The sequence below is a fragment of the Haliotis cracherodii genome, unplaced genomic scaffold (assembly GCF_022045235.1).
Source record: "Haliotis cracherodii isolate W230 unplaced genomic scaffold, xgHalCrac1.p SCAF_11, whole genome shotgun sequence".
NCBI classification, from domain to species: domain Eukaryota; kingdom Metazoa; phylum Mollusca; class Gastropoda; order Lepetellida; family Haliotidae; genus Haliotis; species Haliotis cracherodii.
Genome location: NW_027266266.1, coordinates 25,787,838 through 25,807,988, shown reverse-complemented (window position 1 = coordinate 25,807,988; position 20,151 = coordinate 25,787,838). Strand labels below are relative to the sequence as shown.

At 44.7% G+C, this 20,151-nt stretch overlaps 1 protein-coding gene across 1 annotated transcript in view; it reads left to right on the top strand.

Moving 5' to 3' along the window:
* The first annotated feature begins 6,926 nt into the window (after positions 1–6,926).
* Positions 6,927–20,151, top strand: part of LOC139456368 (sulfotransferase 1B1-like) — a 49,544-nt gene continuing 36,319 nt past the window's right edge. The window contains exon 1 of the mRNA XM_071238022.1: positions 6,927–6,963. Within this exon, the coding sequence (XP_071094123.1) occupies positions 6,936–6,963 (28 nt within the window). The 5' untranslated portion in view covers positions 6,927–6,935. The remainder of the gene's footprint in view (positions 6,964–20,151) is intronic.

Here is a 20,151-nt window from a genome sequence, read left to right as displayed (position 1 = left end):
TCTACAGATACCCCCGAATCCCGCGTACCACACTGCTGAATCCCGAATACCCTCTACAGATACCCCCGAATCCCGCGTACTACACTGCTGAATCCCGAATACCCTCTACAGATACCCCCGAATCCCGCGTACCACACTGCTGAGTCCTGAATACTCTCTACAGATACCCCCGAATCCCGCGTACCACACTGCTGAATCCCGAATACTCTCTACAGATACCCCCGAATCCCGCGTACTACACTGCTGAGTCCCGAATACCCTCTAGAGATACCTCCGAATCCCGCGTACCACACTGCTGAGTCCCGAATACTTGTTACAGATACCTCCGAATCCCGCGTACCACACTGCTGAGTCCCGAATACCCTCTACAGATACCTCCGAATCCCGCGTACTACACTGCTGAGTCCCGAATACCCTCTAGATACCCCCGAATCCCGCGTACTACACTGCTGAGTCCCGAATACCCTCTAGATACCCCCGAATCCAGCGTACCACACTGCTGAGTCCCGAATACTCGTTAGACACCTCCGAATCCCGCGTACCACACTGCTGAGTCCCGAATACTCGTTACAGATACCCCCGAATCCCGCGTACCACACTGCTGAGTCCTGAATACTCTCTACAGATACCCCCGAATCCCGCATACCACACTGCTGAGTCCTGAATACTCTCTACAGATACCCCCGAATCCCGCGTACCACACTGCTGAATCCCGAATACATTCTAGATACCCCCGAATCCCGCGTACCACACTGCTGAGTCCCGAATACTCTCTACAGATACCCCCGAATCCCGAGTACTACACTGCTGAGTCCCGAATACCCTCTACAGATACCTCCGAATCCCGCGTACCACACTGCTGAGTCCCGAATACTTGTTACAGATACCTCCGAATCCCGCTTACCACACTGCTGAGTCCCGAATATCCTCTATAGATACCTCCGAATCCCGCGTACTACACTGCTGAGTCCCGAATACCCTCTAGATACCCCCGAATCCCGCGTACCAGACTGCTGAGTCCCGAATACCCTCTACAGATACCCCCGAATCCCGCGTACCACACTGCTGAGTCCCGAATACTCGTTACAGACACCTCCGAATCCCGCGTACCACACTGCTGAGTCCCGAATACTTGTTACAGATACCATCCGAATCCCGCGTACCACACTGCTGAGTCCCGAATATCCTCTACAGATACCTCCGAATCCCGCGTACTACACTGCTGAGTCCCGAATACCCTCTACAGATACCCCCGAATCCCGCGAACCAGACTGCTGAGTCCCGAATACCCTCTACAGATACCCCCGAATCCCGCGTACCACACTGCTGAGTCCCGAATACTCGTTACAGACACCTCCGAATCCCGCGTACCACACTGCTGAGTCCCGAATACTCGTTACAGATACCCCCGAATCCCGCGTACCACACTGCTGAGTCCCGAATACTCTCTACAGATACCCCCGAATCCCGCGTACCACACTGCTGAGTCCCGAATACTCGTTACAGATACCCCCGAATCCCGCGTACCACACTGCTGAGTCCCGAATACTCTCTACAGATACCCCCGAATCCCGCGTACCACACTGCTGAGTCCTGAATACTCTCTACAGATACCCCCGAATCCCGCGTACCACACTGCTGAGTCCCGAATACCCTCTAGATACCTCCGAATCCCGCGTACCACACTGCTGAGTCCCGAATACTCGTTACAGACACCTCCGAAACCCACGTACCACACTGCTGAGTCCCGAATACTCGTTACAGATACCCCCGAATCCCGCGTACCACACTGCTGAGTCCCGAATACTCTCTACAGATACCCCCGAATCCCGCGTACCACACTGCTGAGTCCTGAATACTCTCTACAGATACCCCCGAATCCCGCGTACCACACTGCTGAGTCCCGAATACCCTCTAGATACCTCCGAATCCCGCGTACCACACTGCTGAGTCCCGAATACTCGTTACAGATACCCCCGAATCCCGCGTACCACACTGCTGAGTCCCGAATACTCTCTACAGATACCCCCGAATCCTGCGCACTACACTGCTGAGTCCCGAATACCCTCTACAGATACCTCCGAATCCCGCGTACCACACTGCTGAGTCCCGAATACTTGTTACAGATACCTCCGAATCCCGCGTACCACACTGCTGAGTCCCGAATATCCTCTACAGATACCTCCGAATCCCGCGTACTACACTGCTGAGTCCTGAATACCCTCTACAGATACCCCCGAATCCCGCGTACCAGACTGCTGAGTCCCGAATACCCTCTACAGATACCCCCGAATCCCGCGTACCACACTGCTGAGTCCTGAATACTCTCTACAGATACCCCCGAATCCCGCGTACCACACTGCTGAGTCCTGAATACCCTCTAGATACCTCCGAATCCCGCGTACCACACTGCTGAGTCCCGAATACTCGTTACAGATACCCCCGAATCCCGCGTACCACACTGCTGAGTCCCGAATACTCTCTACAGATACCCCCGAATCCTGCGCACTACACTGCTGAGTCCCGAATACCCTCTACAGATACCTCCGAATCCCGCGTACCACACTGCTGAGTCCCGAATACTTGTTACAGATACCTCCGAATCCCGCGTACCACACTGCTGAGTCCCGAATATCCTCTACAGATACCTCCGAATCCCGCGTACTACACTGCTGAGTCCTGAATACCCTCTACAGATACCCCCGAATCCCGCGTACCAGACTGCTGAGTCCCGAATACCCTCTACAGATACCCCCGAATCCCGCGTACCACACTGCTGAGTCCCGAATACTCGTTACAGACACCTCCGAATCCCGCGTACCACACTGCTGAGTCCCGAATACTCGTTACAGATACCCCCGAATCACGCGTACCACACTGCTGAATCCCGAATACTCTCTACAGATACCCCCGAATCCCGTGTACCACACTGCTGACAGATACCCCCGAATCCCGCGTACCACACTGCTGACAGATACCCCCGAATCCCGCGTACCACACTGCTGAGTCCCGAATACCCTCTACAGATACCCCCGAATCCCGCGTACCACCCTGCTGAGTCCCGAATACCCTCTACAGATACCCCCAAATCCTGCGTTCCAAAAGGGGGTTGGCAGCCTCAATGTCCCCCTCTCATTATTGCGGTAAACTTTCTGACAAATGTCAAGCATTTCAGGGTTTGAATATAACTAAACCTGAACAACTAACAAAATATCGAGGATTTTAAGAACCACTGGTCCAATTGCAATCTCTTTAAAATCAGATCTTAGTTCTCGCTACCGTTAAGCAAAGATCTGAGGACATTCCATTACAGGTCACGTCAGACCGACCTTGCGCGAACTTTGACCGACAAATGGAATGACCAATCAGAAGGCAGCTTTCTCGTGCTTTACGGCACTAATTTCAAATTGGCGACTGCGCTTCGAAACATATTTTGACAAATTCTCGATTACAAATATTAAACCTAAAGAAAAGAACATTCTAGAATGGCTAATAGATGGTCTAGATTGTATGGATCCAGTCGTTAAACCCGTAACTATCGTTCGGAGTTAAAGTTTTCGAGGTTGCATGGTTAGAAATCACATTTCGACTGTCACTTTCACAATCTGGTAATCGATGCTCTGATTGGTCGGATGAAAGGTCGTTCTGACGTGACCCCTCATGGGATGTCTTCAGAACTTTGTTTAGCGGTAGCGAGAACTGAGGTCTGATTTTAATTAAATAGGTCCAATTGTAACATGTCATTTATGTGCTTTCTATACAGTTACCATAAGGGCATATTTCAATTACCATTGTTCTAAAAGACGTTTTAGAAAGGTTTTTACAATTAAAAGGAGTGTTATACCAACACAGACACATGTAGAACAAACATAATACTCGTTCGAATGTGCACAGTTGTAACCCCGTGGAATAAAGGCTGTAGACTATTCAGGGTATCTCTTTCATTATTGTGAAAAGTTTTCCCACACATTTTATGAATTTAGGGGTTTCGTTAAAAAACAAACTTAACAATTAACAACATAATTATAATGTGTAAAACACATACCAAAACTGAATTGTCCCAGACAATTGTAGACAAAATGTGTAATTGCATGAATTTCCTCTACAATTATCCATGCCACCACCACCCCCCACCCCCCACCCCCACTCCTCCATGTGCCCACTATTAAATATAGACCGTGGAATAGCTTTTATGTGGATGTCTTTGTTGACTTTTAGAACGAACACACATACATACGCACATACGTAACACGCACGCACGCACGCACGCACGCATGCACACACAAACACACACACACACACACATATACACACGCGCGCCTTCTATTGACAAAACTTGAAGTGTCTAGATCCACGCAGAAACCATTCCAGCTGTCAGAGTACGATGCAACACAATCAGTATGTTCAGTTATTGTGACTGTCTTATCCTCATGTCAGTCGACTGACAGAGACTTGGATACACAACAGTAAATCACTGGGGGTGTATGACGGCGACGCAGTTCATACACACTAGCTGCTTTGTGAAATCAAGGACGCAAAATATCAGACATCATCCTCACGACGAATCTGGGATTCGAACCCTCGATAAGCGGATTAGTGTTGTCAACATTCACATGGAACTATTCTCCAATATTAAGCTAACACCACATGACATGTACTGTTCAATGAGACCCGGGAGAATCCGGGGTAGAATAGGTGTTCAGCAACCCATGCTTGCCGAAACAGGCGACTATGCTTGTCGTAAGAGGCGACTAACGGGATCGGGTGGTCAGGCTCGCTGACTTGGTTTTTGTTTGTTTGTTTGTTTGTTTGTTGTTTAACGCCGCACTGAGCAATAGTCCAGCTATATGACGGCGGTCTATTAATAATCGAGTCTGGAACAGACAATCCAGTGATTGACATCATGTGCATCGATCCACGCCATTGGGATACGATGGCATGTATCAACCAAGTCAGCGAGCCTGACCACCAAGCATGGGTTGCTGAAGAAATATTCTACCCCGGATTTTTCACGGGTCCGCTGACTTGGTTGTTGCGTGTCATGGTATCCATATTGCGTAGATCGATGCTTATGATATCAATCACTGGACTGTCGATTATTTACAGACCGCCGTCATATATAGTGTCATATATAGTGCGGCGTCAAACAACAAACAAACAAAACCGTTCACCAAGTCTCTGAACACCTCGAACAAGCGTAAGCTAAATCCAAGTTTTAAGCAATTGTTTGTGCGCAGTTGTAATGGGACACTTTTGTATAGGCACAAGCGCCGTACCTCGGTGTCGTCTTTCATAATAACTAGTTTCCCTGTATACCCGGGGTACAATGACATGCAGCCAGCCATGTCACAGTATGGCCACCCGATGTCCTTGCGACAAGCAGGAGGTACTCACGACTCGGATCTGTTAGAGAGTCATGTCCTTGTAACTCTCCGTTCCTTCAAAATAATGGAGCCGAGGCCCATTATTTTTAAAGAATGGAGGATATTCACCTTCTTAAAACAGATCCTTCGTTTACATCCCTACGTTTTGACAAACATTCGAAAGAGCCGTGTACCATGTTATGTAAAGATCAGCTCGCGACGGAGCTTGGCACACGTGCAACAGCGGCAATGAACACAACCAACTGTCCATTCCTGAAAATGATGGAGATCTCAAGCAAAAGAATGACGTCACAGATATCTTAGCCAGGCTTCTTGGCCTTTATGTAACCGTTAAATCCCATATATCCAGATAATAACTCACAAACTTCAGACATTGAAGAATAATATTTTGTGACCTACCGGTGGTAACTTAACGCGGTTCGAAAAATCGCTTTGGCATGACTCAGTCCGGACGAATTAACGTGGTTCATTTGTAAGTTACAAACAGCTGGGGAAAGGTAACGAGAGGGCAGGGCAGGGAGGGGGGGGGGGGGGGGGGTAAGGCCAGGGCAGGGTAGGGAGAGGGGTAAGGGATATCGGAAGGGAAAGGAGGGCTGGGAGTGAGAAGGTGGCGGGGGGGGGGGAGGGGGGGTAAGGGAAAGGAAACGAGAGGGCATGGTGGGAAGGGGTAAGGCCAGGGCAGGGCAGGGAGGGGTAAGGCATATCGGAAGGGAAAGGAGGGCGGGGAGTGAGAAGGAAGGGGTGTCAGGGGAGGTAAGGGAAAGGAAACGTGAGGGCAGGGTGGGTAGGGGTAAGGCCAGGCCAGGGCAGGGCGGGGAGTGAGAAGGAAGGGGTGTCAGGGGACGTAAGGGAAAGGAAACGAGAGGGCAGGGTGGGGAGGGGAGCGGAAGGAAAAGAAGGAAGAAAAAGGAAAGGCGAGGGGGAAAGTGATGGGCAGGGCAGGACAGAGCATATTAGAGCTAAGCAGAGAACACCTACCTGTTTCCTTGCTGTTTCTGGTGTCTTTGTTATACATTCACCACCCTCTGCCATGATCTCCCATACCGTATTTGCCAATGCTGATCCGGCTAACCCTTAAGTACTGAAGAAAACTCAGAAAGGAGATTTAACAAGGCACGTCAGAAGGGAGCCCCTACTTGTTTTAATGAAAACCCATTCCGGAAATAATTCGCCATTATTCATTTAATACTTAACGTGAACGCAAAATGGAACGGCGTCTCTCACTAATCAATTTTCTAGGCATGTATTGAATTTCCGTCTGAACCATCTGTGAGGTTAAATGAAAGGAACGGTTTGGAGAGATTGGGATAATGCGTGATTATATTCTGCTAAGAGGCTATCACCGGCTCAGAACCGTTGTCCGGCAAATCCCCGTTCAAGCCAGCACCTCTATGTAAAGAAAAGAGAAGCAGTATGGAGGCCAGTATATGTGATGTCGTTTCCAATCAAAGTTTCTCCTTCCCCAGGGCCCATGTATGTACAGTGTTCGCCAACTTGAAGGGATGATGGTGAAATCTTCGGTAGATAACATGTATGGAAGTGGAAACGCAGATGTCCGCCTTCGAAGGGAGAGACACGGGTAAGAATTGTTGAATTAATCTACAGAAGTCAGGATCATACCGTGACACCTCGTTAATCCGGACTTACGTTGATAGTGAAATCGTCCGAATCAATGAATGTCCGGATTAATGATCTTGATCATTAGTGATGTTCGTTGAGCTCACAACATAAATTGTCCACAAGACGAGGTTATCGGATTAACGGGGTCCTGACTAACGAGGTGTTATTGTATTTTGTACTGTTTTGTGTCTGTAAGATGTTTGCCATGCGGATTGAGTGGATTGACTTGAAGCCGCTTTACAATATCCCGGCGGGGGACACAAAATGAGGATGATTTAAACAAGCCCCTGTGAATATTTGAACTCGAGTGGCCGTTTTATCAACAAGGCTTTCCAACAGACCGATCATGAAGTAGCGAGTGAGTTCAAGCCGCTGTTAGTATATATTCCGATGTATAGCGGTAGCGAGATCTAAGATTCTTTTTTATTAAGATTGAAGTTCTCCTTGGCGTTACTGTTCTCCGGAACACTAGGGCTGGGACGGGTAACTCGGGTGCGCGGGTCCGCTGGGTACTGAGTAGGACCCGAGTACCCACAGGACTACCCGGACCCGTGGTTAGTCACGTGATATATTGTTTAATGATAAAACATATCTGGAACTGTATGGTTACACTACAAGTCACTAATGTTCGCATTTCTTTCTGACTTTTCACCCACATTTTGTATTGATACAGGGTAGGGTCAGGTAATAGGGGGTGGGGACCCGGTAGTACATTTGGACTCGTCCCAGCCTACGTAAATATAAACGTTAATACAAGAGAATAAATCTGAATTTTCAACGGAACAGATTCCATTGGGCGGGAATGCACAATAGCGGTGAAAACGATATGAATGGATCACTGAAAATCCGTGTTAACACAAGGTGTTCGGGAAAAGGGTAAGCATGTCCTGCCCTACCGGTAACCCGGTTACAGTCAGTGTTGAAACGAACAACGATATGTTTAATATTTTGAATTAGGTTTGCCTTGTACACGCGCAGAGATCCCGTTGGTTTTAAGTAAATACGTTTCAGAAATATGTTCGTTTTGCATCCTAGTAGGGGTCAGTTTTAATGTCTCAGGCCAAATGTTTCTTTTGCTATCCGTGACAATGGAATTTTAGAAGATAATCAAACTGGATTCAGAAAAGGTCGGTCAACGGAGCAAGTATTACTTCTATAGTAGAAACACGTAAATCATAACATAAAAAGGTAAAATGTTTCATGCAGTTACGTCACTCTACAAAAGTGTACAGTTTTGTGTGAGACTCAATTTTCTGTTCACAAATGTCCATACACCATCTGTCAATCGGTGTAGTCTTTAGACATGGTGTCAATCCAACACTATGTCTGTGAATGTGTCAATCTCATTGAAATCAGATCTAAGTTCTCGCTGCCGCTAAACAAGGATATATGGACATCCCATTACGGGTCATGTCAGAGCGACCTTTCGCGAACTTTGACCGCCGACTGAAACGAATAACAAGAAGTCGACATCAGCCAATTAGAAAACAGCTTTCTCGAGCTTTACGGCACTCGTTTCAACCCGGCGACTTCAGTTTCAGACTACGCTTGAAAAATATGTTGACACAGTCCTCGATTAAAATTTTGAAAACTGAACAAACGAACATTCCGGGATGTCTAATATATGATTGCGCTTGAATGGCATGCTTCACACGTACTGTGCAACGCCTCCCTCTTTTAAATGTGATAAATAGACGATACTTTTGACGGAATCAGTGGTATGGGCCGTAACTGTCGCTCGGAATACCCCGTGTTGACTTTTTCGAGGTTGCATGATTAGAAAACACATTCCGACTGTCACTTTCATGATCTGGTAAGCGACGCTCTGATTGGTCGGATGAAAGGTCGTTCTGACGTGACCCGTTATAAAGTGTCATCAGATCTTTGTTTAGCGATAGCGAGAACTAAGATCTTATTTTAATGAGATTGGTAAATGTGTCTAAATCAAAGGTGATCCATTTTAGGAGCGCCATTACAACTCGAACAGACTATACTTTTAAAGGTGGTAACTACAACCTGGAGGTCGCGGAGTTTTATCTCGGTATACTTTTAACAGATAACCTGGATTTTAATGGTATGCCGAGAGCAGGGTGTTGGCCTCCTCATATCGAAACACAAGCTGCTTGGAGGAATGCAATACAATACGGTCTCAAAGTTATATGTCTATATGGTATGGACAGTGATAGCATACGGTGCTGGCATATGAGGAACATACAACATGACGTACATAGAGGCTGTATAGAACAGAGCCATGAGATTCTTCCTCGGGGTGAGAAAATATTCCACAAATAAAGCAGTCTTTGGGGACATGGGTTGGATGCCCCCTCTGTCCGTCAATGGGAAAGTCTTTTTCGACTCTATATGCGCCTCCGTAACCTACACCAAGGACGATTGGTACATCACGTTTTCACGTGGAGTAGCCACTGGGCAACCAGAAGAAAACGTAATGTAATCTTTAGGATACATCGGAAATTAGAAACGCTTGGCATGACGCACATAATCCCCATTGACAACAGATACGGCAGTAAATAAGTGTCATCGGAAGTGCAATGCAGAATGTTTGAAGCATTTAAGGATAATTACAGTGTGGAAGCATATGTACACAAAAGCCTTCCTAGAACTCTGAGAAGCGCCCTGTCAAGGTTCAGATGCGGTGTAGCACCGCTGAGAGTTGAGACCGGACCGGACCGGACCTCTTGTAGGGACAACCTGCCCGTTTTGTACGGATGAAATAGAAGATGAAAGACATGTTATATTATATTGTCCACACTAAGGTTTTAGGTTTCATTTTATTTCCAAATGTCGTTACGTATGTTCTGATTTTGATAGTTTTAGTGATTTACAGAAAGTAACTTTTAAACTGTCCAGCCCAGAATTGATTTTTACAACTGCCAGGACCTGCGAGAATATTTTAACAACCAGACCCAATGCTCTACACCATGTAGTACTATAGATTATTCTCTTTGTGGAATAACCTGGTACAGTCATTTATATCGTGTGTAACATATGTGAAAATGTATACATGTTTTTACCAATGTCATATAGTCTCTTAAAACTCCGTAGGTAGTGGCTCGTTACTTTATATGGTTTTTCAAGAGTTTATTCGCATGTATTGCACATGAAACGTGGTGAGACTCAAATAAATTATATGTCTGTCTGTCTAACTTCTCCTTGACACGTGAGTGCTCCGAGACCCGGAAGTTCTCCGTGAGACGTAGGTCTCTACACATCAGACAAGTCTTTGTTCCCACCTTTCTCATACTAAATATTCTATATATTTGGAAGGTTTTAAATAAATGGTAACTTATTACTATTTTTTTAGAAAAACACAATTTTTTCAACAACAGTGTGAAGCATACTTATGTTTTAGTGAGACAAAAAAAATTCGAGTACACCCACACTCCCCGCCCCGGCCGAATATCAAATGGTCGGTCGTTTATGCAAAAAGCAGAGTCGATTTACGATTCCGACAATATCATACGCATGAATCTATTAATCACTATCAAATAGTGACAATACCAGGTATTCGCGACAAGGTGATAGTACCCTGCCCCACCAGTGGCACCCGTCCCAAATACATGCATGGGCAAGTCAATTGTTAACCTGAGAAATCACGATACATATGGTTCAAGTCAAAATGTGGAATTAATTGTATCAAAATAGGGAACTGTCTCATACGCTATAGCTAACCAATTTTGTACAAATTCATTCGCAGTATTTTTGCATTCATCGTGCACTTCTATGGAAACAAAATGATCACAAAATGCACCCGTTCTGAAAAAAGCTGTATCCTTGCTCAAGCGCATGTTTGTTTCAAAACATTTTTACATCACGAAACTTGTCAGTGTTTATCCTCTTCGTATGTCCCTACCATTGTGGCACCGTATTCAGGAAAACCCCCACTGACATGATTGGTTGGTTGGTTTGTGGTTAAACGGCGCACTCAGCAATATTCCAGCTATATTGACGGCGAGTCAATAATCGAGTCTGGACCAGACATTCAAATGATTGATATCATGAGCATCGATCCACGCAATTGGGATCGATGACATGCATCATCCAAGTCAGCGATGGTGACCACCCGATCCCGTTAGTCGCCTTTTACGACAAGCATAGTCGCCTTTTACGGCAAGCATGGGTTGCTGAAGACCCCGGATATTCAAGGGTTCACTGACATGACAAACAGAGGTTGTAATTTGAGCTTGGAAAATGTGGACAAAAAGAAATTTCAGTACAGTTATAGTAGAGCGTTTTAGGTTGGTTCTACCGGAACAGACCACAGAGTGGGACAGAACAAGGACGCTTATACCGCTGTGGAGAAACCCATTAGTATAGGGTTTTTAATGACAAACAAAAATATTGTAATCGTGACGAATCTCAGATTGGATCCCCTCAAATGACACGACTAAAAAATGACACAAAGAGGGGGGTCTTCAAGATTTTCCCCAACTCTATGGATTGCATGAAAAACAGATACATGTACTTTTGGTGTTCTTATGTCGGCTCTGACCTAAGTGTACAGTTATGTGTAAACTGTAAAACCAGATCTGACCGGATCATCAGCCAATATGTCGTTAATCTCTTCACCAAGGTCCCTACTGTTGAAGAGCTGCAAATCCTCCGTCAAAGCATCTCCAACCTCGATCAACCACTTGATACCAGCCTCCTCATAGATTCCATCACCTAATCCTGTATCACCTCAACCTACTTCACCTGGGAAGACGACACCTACGAGCAGATCCACGGCCTTCCCATGGGATCACCACTCTCCCCCATCCTTACAGAAATCAACATTTTGAAGAACAAGCCCTCTCCCATCACCAATCTTAACCGTCTGCTGGTACAGGAAGGTAGACGGCACCTTTGTTATCCTCAGAAAAGACCAGGGCCCCACCTCACCACTCCAACACCCTGCGTCTCCGAGATCACCATGGAGACAGAGAACAAACAACAACTTCCCTTTCCTCGACGTCCTTGTATCCAGAGACCCCAACAACAACATCCAAACCACCGTGTACAGGAAACCTACCCCTTCTGACCAATACATTCACTTCAACTCTAACCATCCCCCGAAAACTAAGTCTGGCATCATCTTCACACTGACCAAGACAGCCAAGAACATCTGCTCCAGCAACCTTGACCATGAACTTAAACATCTGCAGCACGTCTTCACCAATCTCAACCAGAACCCTACTAAGCTAGTCAAGAGGACCAAACATCTCCACCACACTCCAGCCCAAACCAAAACCAACCAGACCGAACCAGAATCCGCCCCATCACAATCACCCTACCCTGCACTGGCAAGACCTCTCATCATATCAGCAGATTATATACGCACCAAGCAAGCATCGACACCATCTTCACTGACTCCCCATCCCTCAGAACCATCCTGTAAGCTATTGGCCGCAACCCCCTCCAACAAGCAACCCCCCAAAGGAGTAATCTATAAGATTAATTGTGACTGTCGTGACTCGTAAATTGCTGAAAACTCCCGCCCAGTAGATACCCGCGTCAAAGAACATAGGACTTCAACGGCCAAAGCAAACAGCAAATCAGTCCTCTCAGGCCACCAGCAAAAATTCCCTAGCCATCAAATTCAGTTTGACAAAGTCCAAATCCTCTCAACCAAACGGGGGCACTGGTGGCCCAGTCGTTTACGGCGCTGTGATTCGCTGTGCAGTACAGTGTTGCGTCCCTTGGGCACGCCAGAAACCTATGATTGTGGGTTTGAATCCCGGTTCGCCCCGATTATGTTTCTAGGTTTGTCAGCACTATACCCGTGCTCGTGGGTTTCACTGAAGTGATAAACGTCTAAGACCTGCATCACTTCGGGCTTTCCTCCCACATTAAGCTGACACGCCGCGATGTAATTGGAATATTGTTCAAAGCGACGTTAACCCCAACTCACTCACTCACTCCCAACCAAACATCAGGACACCAAAGAACACTCTCAGAAGCTATAGAAATGCACGTTTGATCAACAGAGATCAAGGACATTACAGCTCTTCTGCCTATGAAGACCAAATCAAGAAATAGACAATATCAATTAGGATCCAATCAGATTGTCACAACAGCTAAATCCTTTTAATCCTTATCGTACATCTGGCTTCACTGCCTGTGTGCTTCAGTACCCGTGTGCTATGTGTTATTCTTACTAACTGTACATTTGGCTTCCCCCAATTAATTGTTAATCTGCATCGAATCACAAAATGTCATACACACATACCTATCATCACTAAGTGGTGGTCACTCCAGCTTGATGACGGTGTACATCGAAACGTCGCTGCATGCCATAAACTAGAAGTTGTTGTCCATAAAGTTGTACGTTTTTTGTTCTGTGTTGTCCGCACAGCTGTTACTCGACAAAGCAACGCGTTATTCCATAGTAACTGCTCCCATTATAAAACATTTATAGTGTAGTTGAACTTTGTTCGAGTACTGAGTAATTGTCAGCTCGCCCTGTCATAGTGATGGCTGATACGGAAATCGTATGCTGTAAAATTGCCTGCAGCTGACGACAGGGCCAGTTGGTGTCCTAGACGTGAATGATTAGCTCAACGGGGTCGTATCGAGGTCAAACTATAATAAACATAATAAGGGTGTTGCCATAAACGCGCAGGTCCCGCTGGGTTCTGATCGACATAAGTAAACACAATCATAAATTAATATGCTTTCCTTTAAATAGAACTTCCAACTATTGATAGGAACAGCATTCAGGTGAACTACGTCTTCATCCACGATCATCTCCATCCTTAATGGTGACGGATCGGTAAGGGGGCAACCATTTGAGATCAGCATCCTATTTTGAATGTTGATGAGATCGATTAATCAACATAAGCACATGCTCAGTTATTTAAAAACAATAACGAACTGTATTCTTTTGATGCTTGCCTGCACGGAAACGCACAATATGTTTGTCCCATAAAATGCAAGACAAACACGTATCATGCCTTCTTTTTTCAGTAAAACAGGTGATTTGTTATTTTGTTAATTGAATGTGTTTTTTCACAATCAAACATCCCTCTGAACTATCAGATAAATAAAGTTTCAGTTTAAATCTGACTTTGCAACCGGTACTTAACGCCCAATCCGAACCTCATACATGTCTTGTGGGACACTCGTACATTTTCTCTCTTGCACGGAATGCATGACGTGATGACATCACAAGCTTAATTAAGAAATCAATTTTCTTTTTCTTAAAATCGAAAAAAGGTATAAAACATTACATTCATAAAACCTCCGATTAATAAACAAGTATTTTGAATTGCTACACTCGTCTCGGTGTTATCTGAGATACAAAACTAACTATAACAAAAGGGAGGTAACTCCCACTTCGTTACATTGTGGGAATCTAAAGAGCGACGAGTAAATGGACTAAATTCAAATTATTCTTTGACATTGTTGTAACGTGACGTCATGGATTCCAAACGCGATTATTTATGTACAGCTGGATCACTGCTGCTGCCGGGAGCGTTAAACCTTCATTTCACTTCACGATACTCACTGTCGCTCGTCAGATATCAGAACTGTTCACATGTTTCATAACATTGGTAGTATACGGGAGTTCGTTTTAGTATTCTATATATCCTGGCACAATAATCATTTCATGAAATAAGCATCCACCTGTCTTACATAAATCTAACATAACCGTGGTCAAAGCGTTGGCTCGTCACGCCGAAGGCTCAGGTTCGATTCTCCACAGGTGTACAATATGTGAAGCCCATTTCTGGTGTCCCCCGCCGTGATATTGCTGGAATATTGCTAAAAGCGGCGTATAACCATACTCACACTCTCACTCACTCTGACATAAATGTCCATCAGTTTGAAACCTGCGCAACAATGTATGACGGGCAGCAATTGACTAAATGCTGTGTGAAGAGTCAGTAAAATCTTTTCAAGTCATTAATATCTCTTAAATGCAGTTATCATATACCAAACATAGTCTGTACATCTGGGCAACTCGTATTATTCCGGGACAGGCAGAATAGCTAGCTACTCGTGCCCCTCTCGTGGCCATTTTTGCGACCAGGCTCCGTCTAAGCGCAAATGGGCATAGCGAAAAGAATTGTCTACTCGCTGCGTAATGATTCACGTATATTTCCCCATATATTATATAATGTCGGAATCGGGACATGCGGTATTATGCAGCATGGTTGAACACATACAACTGTACCTTGGGTATACTTTTAGATGCAAGACATATGTAAGATTTAAAATTATTCCCGACTGATTCTTTGACCGAAGTACTTGAAGTCATACGGGTATTTTGATTGGTTTGTCGTATTTTCGCACATTCGCGGGTTACGGAAAAGGGGCGAGTGGTGACAAATGTATCAAAATGAGGATGAAACGATCATATTCTGAATCTGTGCCATCGTATCGTGGATCATTTCTGTCAACGTACTTCAGCAAAGTATAGACACATTCACATATGTCAATTAAGGACGTGTGTGTGTGTGGTGTTCATATCCATTCATGTCAACACACAGATACTTTTCTACAGATTTTGATTGATTGATACATTTGTGAGCACGTATACGTCGAATTATGTGTATTTTATGTAGCTTTATTTTCAAAAGGGTAGCCAACTAATTCCTGTTCGTCGGTCGTCAAGCCGAATGTCGGATTTGACTTCCAGCATGAGTACAATGAAGGACTCCCACAATATTCCTGGAATATTGAAGTGAAAATTAATGTGGCGTAATGCGACACTGACTTCAATAATGTCTAAAAGTGATGATCAGTGCAGCTGTTCTGTAATTAATAGCCTGAGAAATAAGAGTAAACTATATTAGCAATGGATATATCTGTACTTTATTCAGTGTGTGAATTACACATAATGTAATAACCGGATTAGCAGGGCACAAAGTATTGAGTTTCAAATTACAGAGATGTGCGGGTGACATTTTGTTGAACACAAAGAAGAGACCGACATGGTGACGCCATTCTCTGACAGAAACTATGTAAGCGAATAGGTCCAAGCAAATAGAGATAACGCTCACCGGATAAACGAGTGAGTGAGTGATTTGGGTTTAACGCCGCTTTTAACAGTATTCCAGTTATATCGCGGCGTGTCAGCTTAATGTGGGAGGAAAGCCCGAAGTGATGCAGGTCTTAGACGTTTACCACTTCGGCGAAACCCACGAGCACGGATGTGGTGCTGACAAACCTAGAAACATACCCCCCTCCCCCTCGGATAAACGAGGGTGACTGAGTCTGTGACTCTTCTATCTGAATTTCGGTCGTAATAATGCCGCGTCATCTCATGCTTATAAGAGCCGTCTTAAACGAGGATCCGGTTTTAACGGCATATTTGTAACACTACAATCAGAAATATTCAAGCTATATGACGGCGGTCTGTTATAAATAATCGAGTCTGGACCAGACAAACCATTGTGGTCGAGGTACAATGACCTGACACGCATCCAACAAAGTCTGACCACCCTAATCATTTAGTTGACTATTGATAACATATATTTATCCGTCACTACAAAAGATTAGACCAAGGAAACCAGTGTGGGTTTAACGTATAATTAATACACCAACAGCCCGTCATTAACGCTTAGTCATTGCCTAGAAACCAAATGCAAGGGGCATCAATTCACAATGCAGAGTTGCAACCCTTATCCTTGCAAGGATCCGCTGATTGTTGGTTCGAGGACTGACCCTTGATTCCTAAGCTATACAAGTCCTCCTGGGTTTCATTTAACTGGTGAACCTCCACCTGTGTCATTTTATGAGTTTTCCTCTATGAGTTGACACACTGTGACCTATCTGAAAAAGTATTCAATGTGAAGTTATACCACACTCACTCCCTCACTCCCAAAACATGAGTGACTGAGTATTGTTTAACGCTGCTTCTAACAATATTCCAGCAATATCACGGCGAGGGACACCAGAAAAGGGCTTCACACATTGTACCCATGAGGGGAATCGAATAGTCTTCGGCGTGACGAGTGAACGCTTTAACCACTGTTATGTTAGATTTATGTAAGACAGGTGGCTGTTTATTTCATGAAATGATTAATGTGCCAGGATATATAGGATACTAAAACGAATACCATTTTTATGAAACAAGTGAATAGTTCTGATATCTGATGAGCGACAGCGAGTTTCGTCCCTGAAGTGAAATAAAGGGCTTCACACATTGTACCCATGTGGGGAATCGAACCCGGGTCGTCGGCGTGACGAGCGAACACTTTAACCACTAGGCTACTCCCATCCATTCAACTTGTAGCTATACACAAGATACAATATCTTGGGCGAAATTGTCTCATGTGTCTGTAATAATATAATGTCCATCCCCTAGCCACCATTTTTAGCTCACCTGACTGGAAGTCCGTCGTATCGTTGGTGTGGAAATATTCTCCTCAGAAACCAGAGGACTACTGAAGTTGAAACTTCACATGCTTGTTACCACCAATGACGTTCGACTCCCTTTCAGGTGTTCAGACTCTAAATGTGTTCAGATAAAATACACCAAATGTGTAACCGTTTGGGATTGAAACATATTTCTAAACATGTCTTGTATTACATTCTTAACCCATTTTTACAATGTGGTTTAAATAGTGAATTATACTAATTTAATATGTGATATTTACTAATCTTCAGAATGTTTGTGCAATCTACCAGACAGGATAGTAAATTCGCTGTTTACTAACCTCCTGGCCGCTGTGACAAATTAGGAGAAATTTGGTTTAGTTCACTAGGCTTTTTCAACAGTGCCCTACAAAACGAAAAAGTTAAATTTTCAATACCGAAATTGGTTGGTTTGATGTTTAACGCCGCACTCAGCAATATTCAAGCTATATGCCGGCGGTCTGTAAATGATTGAGTCTGGACCAGACAATCCAGTGATTAATATCATGAGCATTGATCCACGCACTTGGGATCGATGACATGCATCAACCATGTCAGCGAGTCTGACCACCCGGTCCCGTTAATCGCCTTTTAAGACAAGCATAGTCGCCTTTTACGACAAGCATGGGTTGCTGAAAACCAATTCTACCCAGGATCTTCACGGGTTTTTGTAATTATATTGTTTTAATGCAATTGCACGCCACACAAGGACCTTTATGAGTGTTTTGTTAGGTGTCGCGTCAAGTACTTTTCGTAGCGTCGATGCCTCAGCTACGATGTGTCATGTGGCCTTTGCAGCGTTTCGCTGACTGGTGGTAATTGTTATCATTTTTCTTTTGTTCGATTGTTGCAACAACCCTTATTTCGGTTTGTTTTGTGATATGTTGTTTCACCAGGAGGTGCTCTTACTAGTCATGAGGAGGGCACGGGTGGCCCAGTCGTCTAAGGCACCACAATTGGCTGCGTCCTTTGGGCACGCCAGAAACCTATGATTGTGGGTTCGAATCCCTGTTCTCCCCGATTATGTTTCTAGGTTTGTCAGCACCATACCCGTGCTCGTGGGTTTCACTGAAATGGTAAACCTGCATCACTTCGGGCTTTCCTCCCACATTGAGCTGGCACGCTGCAATATAACTGGAATACTGTTAAAAGCGGCGTGTAACCCAACTCACTCACTCACTCACTCACTACCGGCTGTACATTGCAGGGCCAAGGTTGGCGAACGCACTCCCCGGAAAGCGTCAACTGGGGAAAAAACAATTAAATATTGTCACAAAATCGTAATATTGGCTTTATTCGCTTGGTGTAACACAACAGATAGGACTATTCTGTCCTACCATAGTTATACATGAACACATGCGGCGAATATATTTCATTCAAAATCATGTTCAATATACAGAAAATGTCTGTTTTCAATAACCCGTGTGTTGATAAGTTACTTAAAATAAGATAAACTACACTGCACGTTCTGATATATTTCTGTTTATTTGATTCAAATATGTACATATTTAAGGATTCATATATTTTAGTATTGGAGGTGGAGGTGGTCCATTAATCATAGCACCATTTTATCAATAAAACCACAACATATCCGTTTTTAATGAATATTTTAGACATATGCATGGCAACATTGCCGCAAACACAAGTCATTTGTATTGGGTTGAACACACACCATTTAGTTGGATAGAGAGTGGCACACAAATGTGTATGTATATGCACTTACATAATAGTATCGTCACACCGTCATTATCCCGACCTTGACGAGCGAGTGAGTTGGCGTTACCTAAAGTGATGCAGGACATTTTACAGCTTTGGTGAAACCCACGAGCATGGGTATATGGTGCTGAAAAACCTAGAAGCATAATCGAGTCAATCCGGGATTCCAACCCACGATCATAGGATTCTGGTGTGCCCAAGGGACGCAACTCTGCACAGCGAATTGCGGTGTGTGTGTGTGTGTGTGTGTGGTTGTGTGCCTGCTTGCTTGTAATGTCGGTTTTATAGCTGGCCAATGAAAATACTATGCCGCAGTTTAGCCTAGCATTCGTGACCAACTCGTGTTACTCTGGGACAAGCCGGATAGCGACTCGTGCCCCGCTCATGGCCATTTTTGCGACCGGGTTCCGTCTTAGCGCAAAGGGCATACCTAAAACAATCGTCAACTCGTTGCGCAACGGTTCACTTACATTTCCCCATATATTATATTTATTTCAAATGCAATTTAATCCGCATCGGGACGTGCGAAATTATACAGTATGATTGAACACATTTAACTGTCTTTGGTATATTTTTTAGGTGCAAGACATATGTAAAATCAAAAATTATTTCTGAGGGATTCTTTGACGAAGAACTTGAAATCATGCGCACATTCTGATTGGTTTGTCGTATTTTCGCACATAACATTCATCGATTGGGGGACGAGTCTTCTTGCAGGTTATGGAAAGGGGCGAGTGGTGACGATTGTTTAGCCTAGATAACTAACTCGGAAATGTATGGAGACGCCGACGAGTCATTTGCTTGTCGTAAGAGGCGACTAACGGGATCGGGTGGTCAGGCTCGCTGACTTGGTTGATGCATGTCATCGTATCCGAATTGAATGGATCGATGCTCATGATATCAATCACCGGATTGTCTTTTCGAGACTCGATTATTTCCAGACCGCCGTCATATAGCTGGGATATTGCTGAGTGCGGCGTTAAACAACAAACAAATAAAACAAACATACAATACATACCCCTGATCGAAGTGTCTCTATTTCTTCTTGTGTGGTCTCTGCTGGACACCTCCC